The 15,921-nt window shown below is 41.8% G+C and overlaps 1 protein-coding gene across 1 annotated transcript in view; it reads right to left on the minus strand.

Moving 5' to 3' along the window:
* Positions 1-481: 481 nt before the first annotated feature.
* Positions 482-15,921, minus strand: part of CACNB2 (calcium voltage-gated channel auxiliary subunit beta 2) — a 372,371-nt gene continuing 356,931 nt past the window's right edge. Inside the window, exons 11-14 of the mRNA XM_079766692.1 lie at positions 6,544-6,695; positions 3,141-3,236; positions 1,891-2,076; positions 482-985 (exon numbers count right to left, since the gene is read on the minus strand). Coding sequence (XP_079622818.1) covers positions 491-985; positions 1,891-2,076; positions 3,141-3,236; positions 6,544-6,695 — 929 coding nt within the window. The 3' untranslated portion in view covers positions 482-490. The remainder of the gene's footprint in view (positions 986-1,890; positions 2,077-3,140; positions 3,237-6,543; positions 6,696-15,921) is intronic.

The raw sequence follows: 15,921 nt of genomic DNA on the forward strand, positions 1-15,921 counted from the left end.
GACTGAATCTGTCCCCAAATTTAGTCAGCCAGAGGTACAAGCAAGAAACAGTGGTCCATGGATGAATGAATATGCATATCAGGTGCCTACCTTTTAAAAATCTGGAGAATCAAGAAATTCCACTTTTTATCTGAGCCAGTTCTGGCTTGCTGGAGATGTCAACTATATTTTTTAAAACATCCACCACATTTCTTAAAATATTAATGCCCCCTGGATGGCAACAATTTGTTCAAGTGGCAGCTACCCCAAACAGTTTTTGAAAAGTCCAGTACACAACCAGAGGACTGCAGCCGTACCAGGCAAATTCATATAGCACTTAGAAAAGAACAAAAGTCTATTAATACTCTGTCATACTATTGCTATTTAAGCAACAGCAATACAAAATATACAAGACAGATCACATGTGACTGCAATGTCGACCCCAAAGATTTAGATTGAGGGTGCTGTTATACAAGACTTAAAAAAATCCAAAAACGCAAACAGACCAAAGTTATTGGCGGATGTAAACATCCCTGTTCCACTCCCCAGCCTCATTCCTTTTTTTGGATATTCCTTCTCCATCCTTGTCACAGTAGCGATCCTTGGATTTATGACGACTTCGTTGTTTGTTGCATTCGTTGTGGTCCTGCTCTCGATCCAGGTCCCTGGACCGGTGCCGAGACTCCCTGTGCCTGTGCTCACCACTCCCATGGGGCTCCTCTCTGTGGTTGTGGTCACGGTGTAGGGCATAGTGGTCCACATGCTCATGGGAGTAATCTTCCTTCGGCTCCACGTAGGCAGAGTCTCGACTCTCCTGGGTTTCTGAGTCAAATGTCTCCTGCCTGGAGAGGCCTCGATTTGTCCCACTACGATGGTTGTGGTGCGGGGCTGAGGAGGAAGGCCGGTGCTGGGATTTCCTGGCTGGTTCCAGGCAAGGTTCTTCCTCAGCTTGTGGGGCAGAGCGGGCGAGAGCAGAGCGGTCAGTCCTCTGATCGCCTTGAGAACCCTGGTGTCGAAGGGAGAAAACACAGGCATCAACCTTGGTCAGAGTGTAAGGAACTAAGGCATCACAAAGCAGGTCTATTCAAGTTTAGTTCCTTTTAAGGATCTAAAATGCTGAAATGAAATCTCACCTTGCTAAGTTACCTAATTCTTTTAATGATGTCTAGTGGCATTTATAAGGTTTGTACTATATCATATTGGACTTTGTCAATTTGTAAGTGCCTAGGAACAGTACACAGAATAATCTTTTTATTTAAATGAGGGAGGGCATTTTATATGTTCTTTCGCGGTTTAAATACAGATACAGGTCCCTAAGATTTTTCTACTGTAGTGTATACTTAACTACCCCCATTTGAATACATGCAGGAAGATTAAAATGCCTTAGGATGTTGGCTTTGGCTTAAGGTAAGGATTAAGGAGATAAAATATGAAATGCTTAAATGGCACGTACTATGAGACAAGCACTATTTTAGCAGCCACATTAATTAATAATTAAGTCATTAATGCAATAACCCTGGGATAGGTTGCCAGAGGCATCTCAGGGAAAAAGCAGATAAGGAACTTATTCACGGTTATGTGCTTGGTAAGAGGTGGAGCCCAGCCTTGCAGCTGGCATTCTGCTTCCACTGTCTTTGCTGCTGTATAGAAAGTTCTTCTATCCCTGTCCTAAGATGTAGCAGAGAGTTCTAAAGTCTGTATATCTTCATAGTCTTCATAGTATATTGTGTTTACCCTGCTTTTCTTAGCTATACCACTTACACTGAAGATGTCTAAATGACTCAGTGTCTCAGTTTGGATAGAGCCACTCCACTGGCACAAGCACTGCACTAGGTATCTGGGCTTGGACCCCAGCACTGTGACCTTAGGCAGCCTGGCTTCTCAACGAACACGGTAAAGAACTCCTCTCACCTGTGAATTAGAGGCTGCAGTGGGGCTAACAGGCAGCGCTGAAGTGGCTAAAGTGCGGCTAAGGAGAGGGTTGGGGAGATTGCTGCTGGGAGGGTGGGTAGCCTTCCAGTAGGCCTCCAGGTAGTCGGCAAGGTGCTCACAAGCATCCTCGAGCTGGTTCTCATCCAAGATCACATCAAACAACTCCTGCAGAGGCAAACATGTCAGAGAGCACACTTATACCAGCCCAGTACTGACTTCGAGTTTCACAACCCTACCCCAGCCTCATGAAAGGAGGGAGGGAGGGGCTCATGAGCTGCAATGCTTTGTATGTGCTGTGGCTTATGTGCTCCTTCTCTTTCCCATCTGCTGACTGTCCTGCTTAGTCAGATTATGTCATTGTTTAGAATATTGGATGCTTAACCAGCGGCAATGACCAGGAAGTGAACAGGTGTAATAGTTGTTGTTAAAGGGCATGATGGAAAAGTTGTCAGTAGTGAAAACAGGAATTGATACTATGGTAGAAAGAGATATAAAAAGAAAATAATACAATCTGAATAGTACAGGAAGAAACCTGCTTTGACATAGACTGAAAAGTTTAACCCTGAAAATTAATGAGGAAAGATAAGGACATGAAGTTTGGCAGAAGAAACGGAAACCACTGATGATTTGACATGGCCCAAACTTCAAAAATTGTTTATCATAAATTTTAACTCCAAGCAATCAAAATGGATATAGTCCTAATTTTTGGAGCTTCTGAAATACTTGCACTTAAAAAACAACAACCTAAAAGCCATCTGTAGTCCCCTGGCAGGGTATGTAAAGCATGAATTAGAAGTAGGGCTGTATTCAGATGTCAGAATCTGGGTGACTGTTTAGACATTTGTTTTTACAGGGTCTCAAATCAATTTTTCAGAGAGCTATTGAAGAGGCAGCAAGTCAATCCCTATGGTTAGTAGGATTAACCCCAAAGAGGTCTATCTTATAGACCAAGTTTTTGAAGTCAACATCTTGTTCATTTAAGATCCAAATGAGGTGTTATTTACAAAGTGAGGTGACCACAGAACTTGCCATAGCTTTTTGTAAGCCATGATCAGGGCAAGTGTTCATGGCAGGAAGTAGGACAGTTCACTTCTTTAGAATGATGCTCACTGCTAAGTGGTGAGGATTCTTTCCCCCAACAGGCATGTAACTGTCTGCTTTTTGTTTTTTAATATAATGCCAGGTCTGATCTCTTCCTCTGGATTATAGTGTATATAAAGAGGACTTACTGGAGGACACTGAGACAGTTTATCAGCTGCTACCATCTGGACATTGAGGTGTTTAGCTTGAGATTTTCCTCGAGATTTTATTAACCTTTGTAAAACCTGTAAAAGATAAGATTTTTAAACGGAGGGATATTTGCACTCAGATCAATGACAAGATTCACCACTCCTTTCTCTGGGGACTTTTATACAGTACAAGTGGCTTATAATAAATTGAGCTATGAAGATTACCTGCAAAAGAGATATGTTCACATAAATCTTCAGAGCTTATTCTGAGTCCCTTTTCAAGGCTAGCAGTTATCAAACGTTTTGTCTCATGACCCCTTTGTTTTAAACAGTTCTTGAGAAACCCAAAAAGTATACTTTTTTTATTGACTTCAGAGAGGAAGGGAGAAGGAGAGAGAGAAACATCAACAATGAGAGAATCATTGGTGGGCTGCCTCCTGCATAACCCCCTACTGAGGATTGAGCCCGGAATCCGAGCATATGCCCTTGACAGGAATCGAACTCGGGACCCTTTAGTCCACAGGCTGAAGTTCTATCCACTGAGCCAAACTGGCTAGGGCCAGAAAGTATCTCTTTATGTGACCTACTAGAGGCCTGGTGCACGGATTTGTGCACCAGTGAGGTCCCTTGGTCTGGCCTGTGGGGGTCCTGGATTGCAAGAGGGCACAGGCCAGGCCTCGGGACCCCACCAGTGCATGATCAGGGCAAGGTAGGGACTGTGGGAGGACTCCAGGGCGTGTCTGGCCCGTCTCGCCCAGACCCCAGCAGCAAGCTAACCTACCAGTCGGAGCATATGTGTGAAGGACTCCCTTCCTCCTAAAAATATGTAGTTGAGATAAGGAATATTTTAGTAGTCTTTTCAGATAATTGTGGATATTCCTTATAGTGTGGAAACACTAGTTTCTTAGAGACTAGTTGCTATGTGAAACATGAAACAATATCAATGAACTTTTCTTACTCTGATACATAAATTCCATTGGCCTATCTTGGAATTTGAATGGGTCTTTAACATGCATAATTTGTAGCATCATTCATTGAACATTTGGAAAATAATGGTTCACTGAGTTCTTCAGATCTTCCAAATGTTGACACAATTCATTATACAAGATTAAAACCTATCTGTTAATTATTATTATTAATCTCATTAGAAAACTCTTTATTAGGTAGCTGCCAAGCTCTCAAAGGTGGATACAAGTTTTCCAAAACTCAGCTTTTTCTTTGAAACCTTCAGTTTTATCATTGGTAACAAAGGCTATTAGCTGTTTTCTTTGATGTGATACCCAAGTCTGAGTAAGCATAACCTGTCAGTTTTTCTTTCATATAAAAATGGTATGCCATGAAGAAAGTGGCTAGTTAGTTCACAACTCATATAATCATACCAATGCAGATCCTCAAGATAACTAACCTACTTGGGTATATGCAGCTCTTGTGTACTTCCTATTTCATTACTCAGAATCTACATTATAAAAGGCCAGGGGCTGTCACGACCTAAAGACCAGACGGACAGCAGGTCACCAGGAAGTGCATGGAGCACCTCTAGGTCCCTCTTCCGCGGCCCACAGGCTCCTATCACAGCAAGGCTGGCGGGCGGGCAGGGCAGCAGGAAGCGGGGCAAGGCGGGCACGGCAAGGTCATTAGCCTCTGGCCCAGGGTTGGGCCAGAGGCCTAATGACCTTGCTGCTGCCATGGCAGCTGCGAATCAGGCCTGGAGAGAGAGAGAGAGAGGCAGAGGGCCTGATCAGCAGCTGTCAAGGCTGCTGGTGAGGCCTGGAGAGAGAAGCAGGTCCTGATCCGCAGCTGCTGTGGCAGCTGCAGATCAGGCCCAGAGATAGGCCTGGAGACACTGACTGGCATAGAAATCACCCAATCAGAAACAAATCTGGGTAAACTGTGAGGAGCCAATGGCTGCCTAGGAGGCGGAGCTTTTGACGCTGACTGGCATAGAAACCGACCAATCAGAACCTAATCTGGGTGAACTGCGAAGGCAGAACCTAAGGTGGGGGCTGAGGAGGGGTTTTAAGGGCAACAGCTGTTTGGTGTAAGGTGTAGGAAAGCTGTTCAATTTTTTAATAACCGGTTTGGCAGTATAATGCATATGGCTGGCTATTAGTCCAGATATATGTATTATGTATTTTTGTCTGCCAAGAGCATCTCCTCCTGCTGAAAAAGGCTTTTCCCCCCATTTAAGCAATTCTATCCTATATAATCTATGCTAATAAAAGGGTAATATGCTAATTAGACTGGGTCAACTGGCCATCTCCGGACGTCCAATTTCCTTCCAGAAAAAGTCATGGTGGTGGGGGCTGAGGCAGAGGCAGTTGAGGGCGATCAGGTTGGCAGGGGAGGGCAGTTGGGGGCAACCAGGTCGGCAAGGGAGAGCAGTTAGGGGCGATTAGGCTGGCAGGGGAGCAGTTAGGGGTGATCAGGCAGGCAAGCAGGTGAGCAGTTAGGAGCCAGTGGTCCCAGGTTGTGAGACGGATGTCTTACTGCCAGTTTAGGCCCGATCCCACAGGTATCGGCATCGTACATCCCCCAAGGGATCCCCGATTGGAGAGGGTGCAGGCTGCGCTGAGGGGAACCCCCTCCCTTTCCCTGTGCACAAATTTCATGCACTGGGCCTCTAGTATTTAATAAAATTAAGTGAAACTGGTTATTTGGTTTTTGTTTTTTTTAACTTACTGCTAGTATTGTCTGGTACGCTAATTTTAATTTATGCTTAGACACATGCAGTTTTACCTACCATTGCTTTTGCACCATCATCAAAAGTGTGAAAAGGGTGAATGGTGTTTAGTATTATTATGGAAACTAGAGGCCTGGTGCATGAATTCATGCACGGGTGGGGTCCAGCCAGCCTGCCTGGATCGGCCAATTGGGCCCAGCTGGCCAGGGGGCGGGGCTGCAGGTAATTGGTGGGCTGGCCCACCCCCAATTGGGGTGGGAGGGGCTGATTGGGGGTGGGGCCCGTCAGGGGGAAGGGCCGAAGGCAATTGGCTGGCCTGCCCTGCCCCTGATGGGGGGAGGGGAGGAGGGAAGGATCGGAAGAGGGGGGCAAGGCAGGCTGGGGGAGGGGCTGCGGGTGGTTGGCTGGCCGGCCCTACTCCCTGGTCTAACTCCTGGTCGAGGGGACAATTTGCATAATAGCCTTTTATTATATAGGATAGTTTTGACCTTGTGAACTCTCTGAAAGTGTCTTACGACCTCCAGGGTTTTACCACACTTTGAGAATCATCTGTTCTAAGCCATGAAACTAATAATCATGCTTGGCTTCTTATCAGTCTTAAAAATTGACAAACATCTCTTCAAACTCTCTATGATGGATAAAGACGTAGCCTATTGTAACTGCAAAATTAACATAAACATTTTGGCAAACTTGGATTATAGAACAAACAGCAAGCCTACTTACCTTAGGAGAAGAAATCTTTACATAAACTATAATAGGGGCCAAAGAGGTTTTACTGAGTTGAGCTGGATGATTAATAGTGTCCGCATCAAGAACTACCAGTTGCAATGTTCTTGCAAGTTCAAAAATCCTTTCTATTTCACTCTGAACTTCCGCTGTAAAAGGTTAAGCAGAGATCGATTACTTAAAGCACAATATTTTTAGAGCAAATTGAGATAAAGTAAAATGGTACATGATTTCTTTAACAGGAAGGTATGTAGGTCAGCCATTAGGTTAATATTTATAGGCAATAGAGCTGATAAAAGCCTTTTCTTCATAACACTTTACAAAGTTAGGGAATTCCTCTCTTATCGGCTATAACATTTACTTCCAGTATTAATACTATTTCTGAGAGTCAACATTTTTGGCTCCCTCTGCTGACTTATTTTTTGTGCTGCAAAACTCCACTCTGGGAAATCATGTCTTAACAATGTTATACAATAGAAACTTAAGAGATAACTTTTATGTGTGGTTCTGACCACTTTACACTAGCAACCATCACCAGCTTTCCTCTCACTGCATGGGCTTATCTGTGTTTATCACTTACTTTATGCTTTCTGGATACGATGGAGCCTACATATTTTTATTAGCAACCTAAAATACAACGTACACTAGTGGAGACATTACTAGTCTCTATAACAAAATTGCCTGGGAACACACTAATCATATTTTCCACCAACAAACGAATGGTCCTGTAACATTCAGGCAGCACTACACAAATATGAGTTATAAAACATACAGAAAACTTATTATAAAACATAAAAATCTACTTGAACACCAAAAAAATTTCACTCAATTCATCTACTTCTCTAGGATCTCTCCAGAGTCTAAAACAGGACTATCTAATAGAATTTTCTGTCATGATAGAAATACTCTATATCAACGCTGGCCAGTATCATAGCTGCTAACCACATGTGGCTATTGAGCATCTGAGGTTGTAGCTGGTGTGAACAAGCAACTAAATTTGAAAAATGTAATTTAAAAGTAAATAGCCAGAGAAGCTCCTGTACTAGGCAGCACAGGTCTATGAATCATAATACGTAACTTGTGCTGCCCAATGCAGTCATGAAGGGTCAATTCCAAGAGACTCTGGACCTACAGAAAAAAATAAGACTCCAGACCTAAAAATCAAAATTAAGCTTTTGGATCTACCAGTTGATAAAAAAACACAGAAAACAGACAATCACATAAATGATTCACATCGGAACCCTATAGAATAAGTGACCCAGTTTCTCCAAGTAAAAAATTACAAGGAAATACACACACACAAAAATACAGATTAAGAGACTCAAGGACCTGTGAACCAATCACAATGGATAGACTTTATTTGGATCCTGACTCAAGAATAGTAATACATATTTTTATAATATGAAACTGAATAAAATATTTATATATAGTCTATATAAAATGACAATTGGGAAATAGGTGGCTGAGTGGAAATACGATTTAGGGATATATTAAGGTAAGATAGTGATTTTATGGTTTAAATAAAGAGTCCCTACTGTTTAGAAATACATAATGAAATATTTACAGATAAAATCATATGATATTTGTGATTTGCTCCAAAATAATCCACAGTTGGGGAGGAAAGGGAGGACTGGAAAGGAAACAATTTTGGCCATGAATAGGTGATAGTTGAAACTGGGTGATGAGTACCTGAAGTCCTGTACACTTTTTACATTCATATTCATTTAAATTACCTCAAATAACAGTTTTAAAAATAAAAATGGTATTCTGTTCATTCCTTTCATAATAATGTTCTAAAACATTATTAATACTATTGTTTAACTTTTCTCTGTTGATCTTTAATTTTTTTAAAAATATATATATTTTTATTGATTTCAGAGAAGAAGGGGGAAAGAGAGATAAAAATATCAATGATGAGAGAGAATCACTGATTTGCTGTCTCCTGCATGCCACCCTCCCTCTCCCCCCTGCCACGGTGGACCAAGCCCGTAACCCAGGCATGTGCCCTTGACTGGAATCAAACCCGAGACCCTTCAGTCCACAAGCTGACACTCTATCCACTGAGCCAAACCAGCTAAGGTGATCTTTAAATTTTTATTTCAACTATAGCCTAGGTTCTTTGTGCCTTATGAATGTTTTCATGGCCACTGACCCCCAGTAATCAAGTTATAATCTAAATTAATATCCTATCTAATAATAGACAAATATGCAAATTGACCATACCTCCGACACACCCACAAGCCACGCCCACCATCCAATCAGAGCGAGTATGCAAATTAACCCAAACCAAGATGGCTACAGCCACAGAGAGCAAGGTTTCCTAGGTAACAGAGGAAGCCAAGCTTTCCGCCTGCCCTTGCCAGGCCTAAGCCTCCACTCAAGCTACAAAGTTTCAATTATAGAAGGTAAACAAATTCAAACAAATGGCGGCAGAATGGAGCTTGAGAGAGCAGGCCAGGGTTGCCGCCGGCAACAGGGGAAGCAAAGCTTTCCATACACCCTGGCCGGGCCCACCCGCTTAAGGCAACAAATTTTCAATTATAACCCCAACACAAATGGCTGCCGGCCTCGGCCTCGGAGGGAGCCCCAGGCTTGGCTCCGCTCCAGGCTACAAACTTTCAATTGTAGAAGGAAAATAAATTCCAGATACCAGGGCCTCTGCTTGGGTTGCCAGGGGACGTGGCCGGCCTGCAAACCACCACAGGCCCCTCGCTCAGGCCGCCCCACACCCCAAGGGAACCCCTGCCTGATCCGGGACGCCCTTCAGGGCAAACCAGCTGGCCCCCACCCCTGTACCAGGCCTCTATCCTATCTAATAAAAGAGTAATATGCAGATTGATCATCACTGCAACACACAATATAGCTGCCCCCATGTGGTCAAAGATCCTGCCCCCATGTGGACACAAGATGGCCACCACAAGATGTCCAGCAGGAGAGGGCAGTTGGGAGGCACCCGGCCTGCAAGGGAGGGCAGTTGGGAGGCACCCTGCCTGCAAGGGAGGGCAGTTGAGAGGGACCAAGCCTGCAAGGGAGGGCAGTTGGAGGTGATCAACCCTGCAGGAGAGGGCAGTTAGGGGTGACCAGGCTGGCAGAGGAGGGAAGTTGGGGGCAAACGGGCTGGCAGCAGAGTGGTTAGGGGGTGATTAGGCTGGCAGGCAGAAGTGGTTAGGGGCAATCAGGAAGGCAGGCAGGCAAGCAGTTGGGAGCCAGCAGTCCTGGATTGTGAGAGGGATGTCCGACTGCCCGTTTAGGCCCGATCCCGGTGGGACATCCCTCCAGGGGTCCCATATTGAAGAGGGTACAGGCTGGGCTGAGGGACAACCCCCCTCCGTGCACGAATTTCGTGCACCAGGCCTCTAGTTTATTATAAACATTCATAGAAATTTGATAAGCCCACAGCTAACATCATACTCAGGGGCAAAAAGTTGAAAACCTTTTCTCTAAGATTAGAAACAAGAAAGGAATGCCACTCTTGCCATTTTATTCAACACTAGAGGCCCAGTGCACGAAATTCGTAGGATCTCTAGGCCTGGCTGGCGATCAGGGCTGATCTGTGGGGTGACCGGCAGAGTGATCCAGGCCCCTGCTCGCACCCGCGTTGGCTAGCCTGGTGCCACCTGCTTGCCGGCCCTGCCCCCCACCGCCGGTCGCCTCCCTCCGCGGGGCGACTGGCAGGGTGATTGGGGGAGCCTCTGCTGGCACCTGCTTTGGCTGGTGGCCTGGTGCCGCCTGCTTGCTGGCCCTGTCCCCCGCTGCCACCGCCGGTTGGGGCCTGCAGGCTGGGGGCAGCTCCTGTGTTGAGCGTCTGTGCACGGATGGTCAGTGCAAGTCATAGCAACTGGTTGTTCTGTCAGTTGTTGTGCCGGTCGGTCGATTTGCATATTAGGGTTTTATTATATAGGATAGTATTGAAAGTCCTAGCCAGAGCTATTCAGCATACAATTGGAAAGGAAGAAGTAAAACTGTCATTCTTTGCAGATGACATGATACTGTATATAGAAAACCCTAAAGACTCTACCAAAAAACTGGTAGAACTAATAAATTCAGTAACGTTCCAGGATATAAAATTAATATTAAGAAATTGGATGCATTTTTACACATTAATACTGAACTATCAGAGAAATTAAGAAAACTCCCATTTACAGTTGCAGCAAAAGCATTAAATAGGAATAAATATAACCAACAAGGTGAAAGACCTTACACTGAAACCTATGACACTGATGATACTGAAAACACAAATAAATGGATAGTCTTTGCTTATAGATTAGAAAAATTAGTATTTTTAAAATGTTCATATTACCAAAGCAATCTATAGATTCAGTGCAATCCCTATCAAAATACCAATGGCATTTTTCACAGAAATAGAACAAACAATTCTATAATTTGTATAGAACCACAAAGACCCTAAAGATAGCTAAAGCAATCTTGAGAAAGAACATAGCTAGAGTCATTATGTTTCCTGATTTTAAACTATATTATAAAACTATAATAATCAAAACAGTGTGGTACTAGCATAAAAAAACTCATAAAATCAATGGAGTAAAATAGCACAGAAACAAACCCATACATATATAGCCAACTACTTTATGACACAGTAATGAAGACTATACAATGGGGAAAGGACAGTCTTCAATAAATGGTGTTGGAAACACTGGACAGCCACATGCAAATGAATGAAACTGGACCACTATCTTATACCATACACAAAAATCAACTCGAAAATAAGACCTGTAAACATAAAACTCCTAGAAGAAAACGTAAGCGGTAAGCTCCTTAACAGTTTATTTTTGAATTTGACACTAAAATAAAAAATAAAAAAGTGGGACTACATCAAACTAAAAACCTGCACAGCAAAGGAAACCATCAAGAAAATCTGAAGTATTTGCAATGAAAATACTTGCAAATCATATATCTGATAAGGGGTCAATATCCAAAATTTATAAAGAACTCCTACAACTCAATAGCAAAAAACAATCTGATTTTAAAATGGGCAGAGGCTCCGAATAGACATTTTTTCAAAGAAGATGTAAGGTGGCCAGTTACCTGAAAAGGTGTTTGACATCACTAATCATCAGGGAAATGCAAATCAAAACCAAAGAAGTTATCACATCATACCTGTCAGAATGAATATTACAAAAAAGTTAACAAGTGTTGCCCTGGCTGGTATGGCTCAGTTGGTTGGAGTGTCATCCCGTGCACTGAAGGGTCTCAGGTTTGATTCCTGGTCAGGGCACATACCCAGGTTGTGGGTTCAATCCCCAGTCAGAGCATGTACCAGAAGCAACTGATAGATGTTTCTCTCTCACATCGATGTTTCTTTCTCTTCCTCTCCCTCTTCCATCCTTTCTCTCTAAAATCAATTTAAAAAAATTCTTGGGTGAGGATTAAAAAAATAAAAATCACTTGGCTGGCGTGGCACAGTGGTTGAGCGTTGACCTATGAACCAGGAAGTCACGGTTAGGTTAGATTCCTGGTCAGGGGATATACCTGGGTTGCGGGCTCAATCCCCAGTGTGGGGCGTACAGGAGGCAGCTGATCAATGATTCTCATCTTGATGTTTCTATCTCTCCCTCTTTTTCCTTTCTGAAATCAATAAAAATATATTAGAAATAAATAAAAGTCAACAAGTGTTGGCAAGGATGTAAAGAAAAGGAAACCCTTGTGCACTGTTGATGGGAATGTAAATTGGTGCAGCCACTACAGAAAACAGTATGAAGGTTCCTCAAAAAATTAAAAATAGAACTATCATATGATCCTTCAGTTTTACTTGTGGGTATTTGAGTGAAAGGAAAACACTAACTTAACCATGTTCATTGCAGCCAAGACATGGAAATAACCTAAGTGTACATGGATGGAGGAATGGGTAAAGAAAATGTGATATATGTGTATATTTTATATTTAATCTTATTTTGCCATAACAATGAGTGAAATCTTGCCATTTGTAATATGGATGGACTTTAAAGGCATTGTGCTTAGTGAAATAAGTCAGACAGAGAAAAACAAATACTATATATGTGATAAATCTCACCTATATGTGGAACTCAAAATAATAAAAATAAAAACCCAAAACACCAAACTCATAGATACAGAGACCGGATTGATGGTTGCCAGAGGTATGGGGTGGGAGGTGAGCAAAATAGGTAAAGGAGGTCCAAAGCCACAAATTTCGAGTTATAAAATAAAGAAATCTGGGGATGTGATGTATAGCATGGTGACTATAGTTAATGTTACTGTATGTATATTTGAAAGTTCCTAAGAGAGTAGATCTTAAAAGTTCTCATCATAAGAAAAAAATGTGTAACGATGTGTGGTGATGGATGGTAACTGGACTTCTTAACCATGATTTTTTCACAACATATATATAATCTTTATCTTGTAAACCTGAAACTAATATAATGTTATAGGTCAGCTATATTGCAATAAAAAATATTTTGATCACAAAGATTTTCATTATGTGCTCAGTTAATGACAACTTATTCACACAGTCACAGAATTCCACACTTTTAGTATAACTTCATGCCCGGCCTCTGAACCAGGAGATCAGGGTTCGATTCCTGGTGAGGGCACATGCCTGGGTTGTGGGCTAGATCCCCAGTAGGGGGTGTGCAGGAGGCAGCTGATCTATGATTCTCTCTCATCATTGATGTTTCTCTCTCTCTCCCTCTCCCTTCCTCTCTGAAATCAATTAAAAAATAATAACTTCATGTGTTCAGAGGTTTGAGCACAATTATTTTTTATTGATTATAAATGTAGTATGTGTTCATTAAATAAAATCCAGATAACTGATAAAATAATTCATTATCTTACATATTCATAAGTTTTATTAATATATGTCAAGGTATTAATATATGTATCATATGTATATGTCTGTATATATATATACACACACATATATATATGTCTAGTATTCTTACATGCAAAAATAATGACACTTTTTAAACTACAGGTGAAAATCAGTATTTTTAAAGATTTTAAAATGGCTTTTCAGAATCCCAATGCAACATATATTAGTAAATAAACCTTAAGAAAAATGACTAATAAATTTTGCAGAAAATATTCTTAATGTCCAAGTAAAACTGATGACTTCAAAAAGAAATGTATTCCTACTAGGGGTTTTCTTTGACAGAGTACATCATGCTCAGAATTTATTTTAAAAAAAGAATTTAAAGACTTAATCTGACATTCATTTCTGAAACTGAAAAGAGGTCCTTTAAGTTGTTCTAACTAGTGCAAGAATGCACACTCAGCAAAGATGAGGCCACTCTTACTCATCTGTCCACATCCTAGTCTCCTATACACACAGGATTAAAACTGGTGCTTCAAAATGAACAATTTTTTGTTGTTGATACTTTATGTCCCTGATATCTAAAAGCAGTACTCAGGAACAATCATCATGTCCCACACATGAAAGAAGTTTCAGCAATCAAACAATACTATAGAGGGAGGAGGTGGTTGTTACTTTCATTGTAGCTAGTATTGGGGACATCTAAGTGGTCAGTTAAGAATTAATAAGACCTTGAGGCAGCCCTTGTATCAGTAATTCCAATGCCATTTTCATAATCAGTAAACATAAAACCCTAATTTTGACAAATGCTTAAAGGAGGAAATCTTAAAGCCCTAAGAACCGATTCCTTTCCCCCAGCCAGTAAGTTCTGCTTCTGTGTGCCCTCTCAGGCACCAACGTGGCTTGGGGCAGAAACTTGGCTTCCTCACTTCACAGAGCTGTGTAATCCTTGGGTAACATGCTGACCTTCTTGGAGTCTATAAGTATTTCTGTAAAGTGGAAATGAGGACTAAGTAAACCAACATGCAAAGTACCTATTACAGTGCCTGGCCTATACACATACTGATGTCAAGTATGGCTTTGTACCTACCTTTGTTAACACTTATCTGACTGTATTTCAATGATGTGATTAAAAACATTTCCAATAGGCTGTGAACTGACCAAAGACTGGGAACAACATATAATTACTTGTAAGTCTTTCCTCAGTACAGTACGTGGTACCTAGTTGGCACTCAAAAAGTATGTTGAAGGAGTGAGTCAACTCAATAAGGCGATAAGATGATTTTGTAAACTTAGTGTAGGTAAAAGCTGCTGTTGTAGGAAAAAAGTAATTAAATAAATCTCAAAAAATGTGAATAATGAAGTTGACTACCAAAATATATTTAGATGAAGTAAAGTACTTTCTGTGGGTAGAGATATTCCTATAGCTGGGCCATCAGAACGACATCATGGAATAAGTGCGCTGATTTCACAGGACAGCACAGCTACCGTGGTAATGGATAGTCAAAACATGAGATTCATAAGATCAACCAGTCCCATAAATTACACATTTACTTGCAAGCCTAATTTTATAGCCTATTATCAACCCTTCGTTCTCTATATATTATTTGTTTTCTCGTTTCTTAACACAGATGGTTAAGATAATATGAGTTTATCTATCTTCGAAGTTCACTCTCCTCTGTTATCTGCTCAGTATTCTCTAATTCAGTGTTTGCGGGGACATAACTACCATGAATATTGAGAATCACTGCATCTTAAGCTCGCCCTCTCTGTTCAGTTCCAGATCTGTATATACAATTGCCTGCTTGGTATGTGGATGCTCCATAACACTGCAAATTTGACATGTTTACAAATGTAGCCATCACCTTCCTTATCCCCTCCCCAGTCCACTCCCTCAAATAAATATCCCTCATCCTAAACCCTTATCCTCAGAATACCACCATCACTCACCCAGTTTCTCGAAGCAAAAAGCTGAAAACCATCCTGGAGTTTTCTCCTTCATGTTCCCCATTAAACAGACTGGCAAATCCTGACTCATCTCCAGATTTATTTCATTCTCCTTATTCCCTCTGCCACTGTCTTACTTCAGGCCTCTCTCATTCTCTAACTTGAATGATGACAAAACCCTCCTAAATGACTGCCTTGTTGAAGTCTTGCCCCACCCCACCCAGCTAATACAGGGATTCTTGTAAGGCACCAATTTTATTATGTACCTGTATTTCTACACAGAGTGCACTATTTCTGAAGCTGCTTCCACAGAATCCTAATTTTTCCTCACTTCCACTGCCCTGTTCCATTATCTTTTCCACAATGCTGTCAGTGATCCTTCTAAAACACTTCTCTGCTTATGTACAGCTTCCTATCACATCTACATTAAATGGCCTACAAAGTCCTACATGATGAACACATCAGGCATGCTCCTGCCTCAGGGCCTTTGCACTTACAGTTTCCTCTGCCCAGAATATTCTTTCCTCGCAAGGCTACAGAATTCACAACATAAATCCTCCTGCCAAAATATCACTCCTCAGCGAGGCCTCCCCTGACATCCCCATATAAAATCACACCTTTCTCCTCTGTCGCTTGGCCTGCTT

Source organism: Cnephaeus nilssonii (assembly GCF_951640355.1).
Source record: "Cnephaeus nilssonii genome assembly, chromosome: 1".
NCBI lineage: Eukaryota > Metazoa > Chordata > Mammalia > Chiroptera > Vespertilionidae > Cnephaeus > Cnephaeus nilssonii.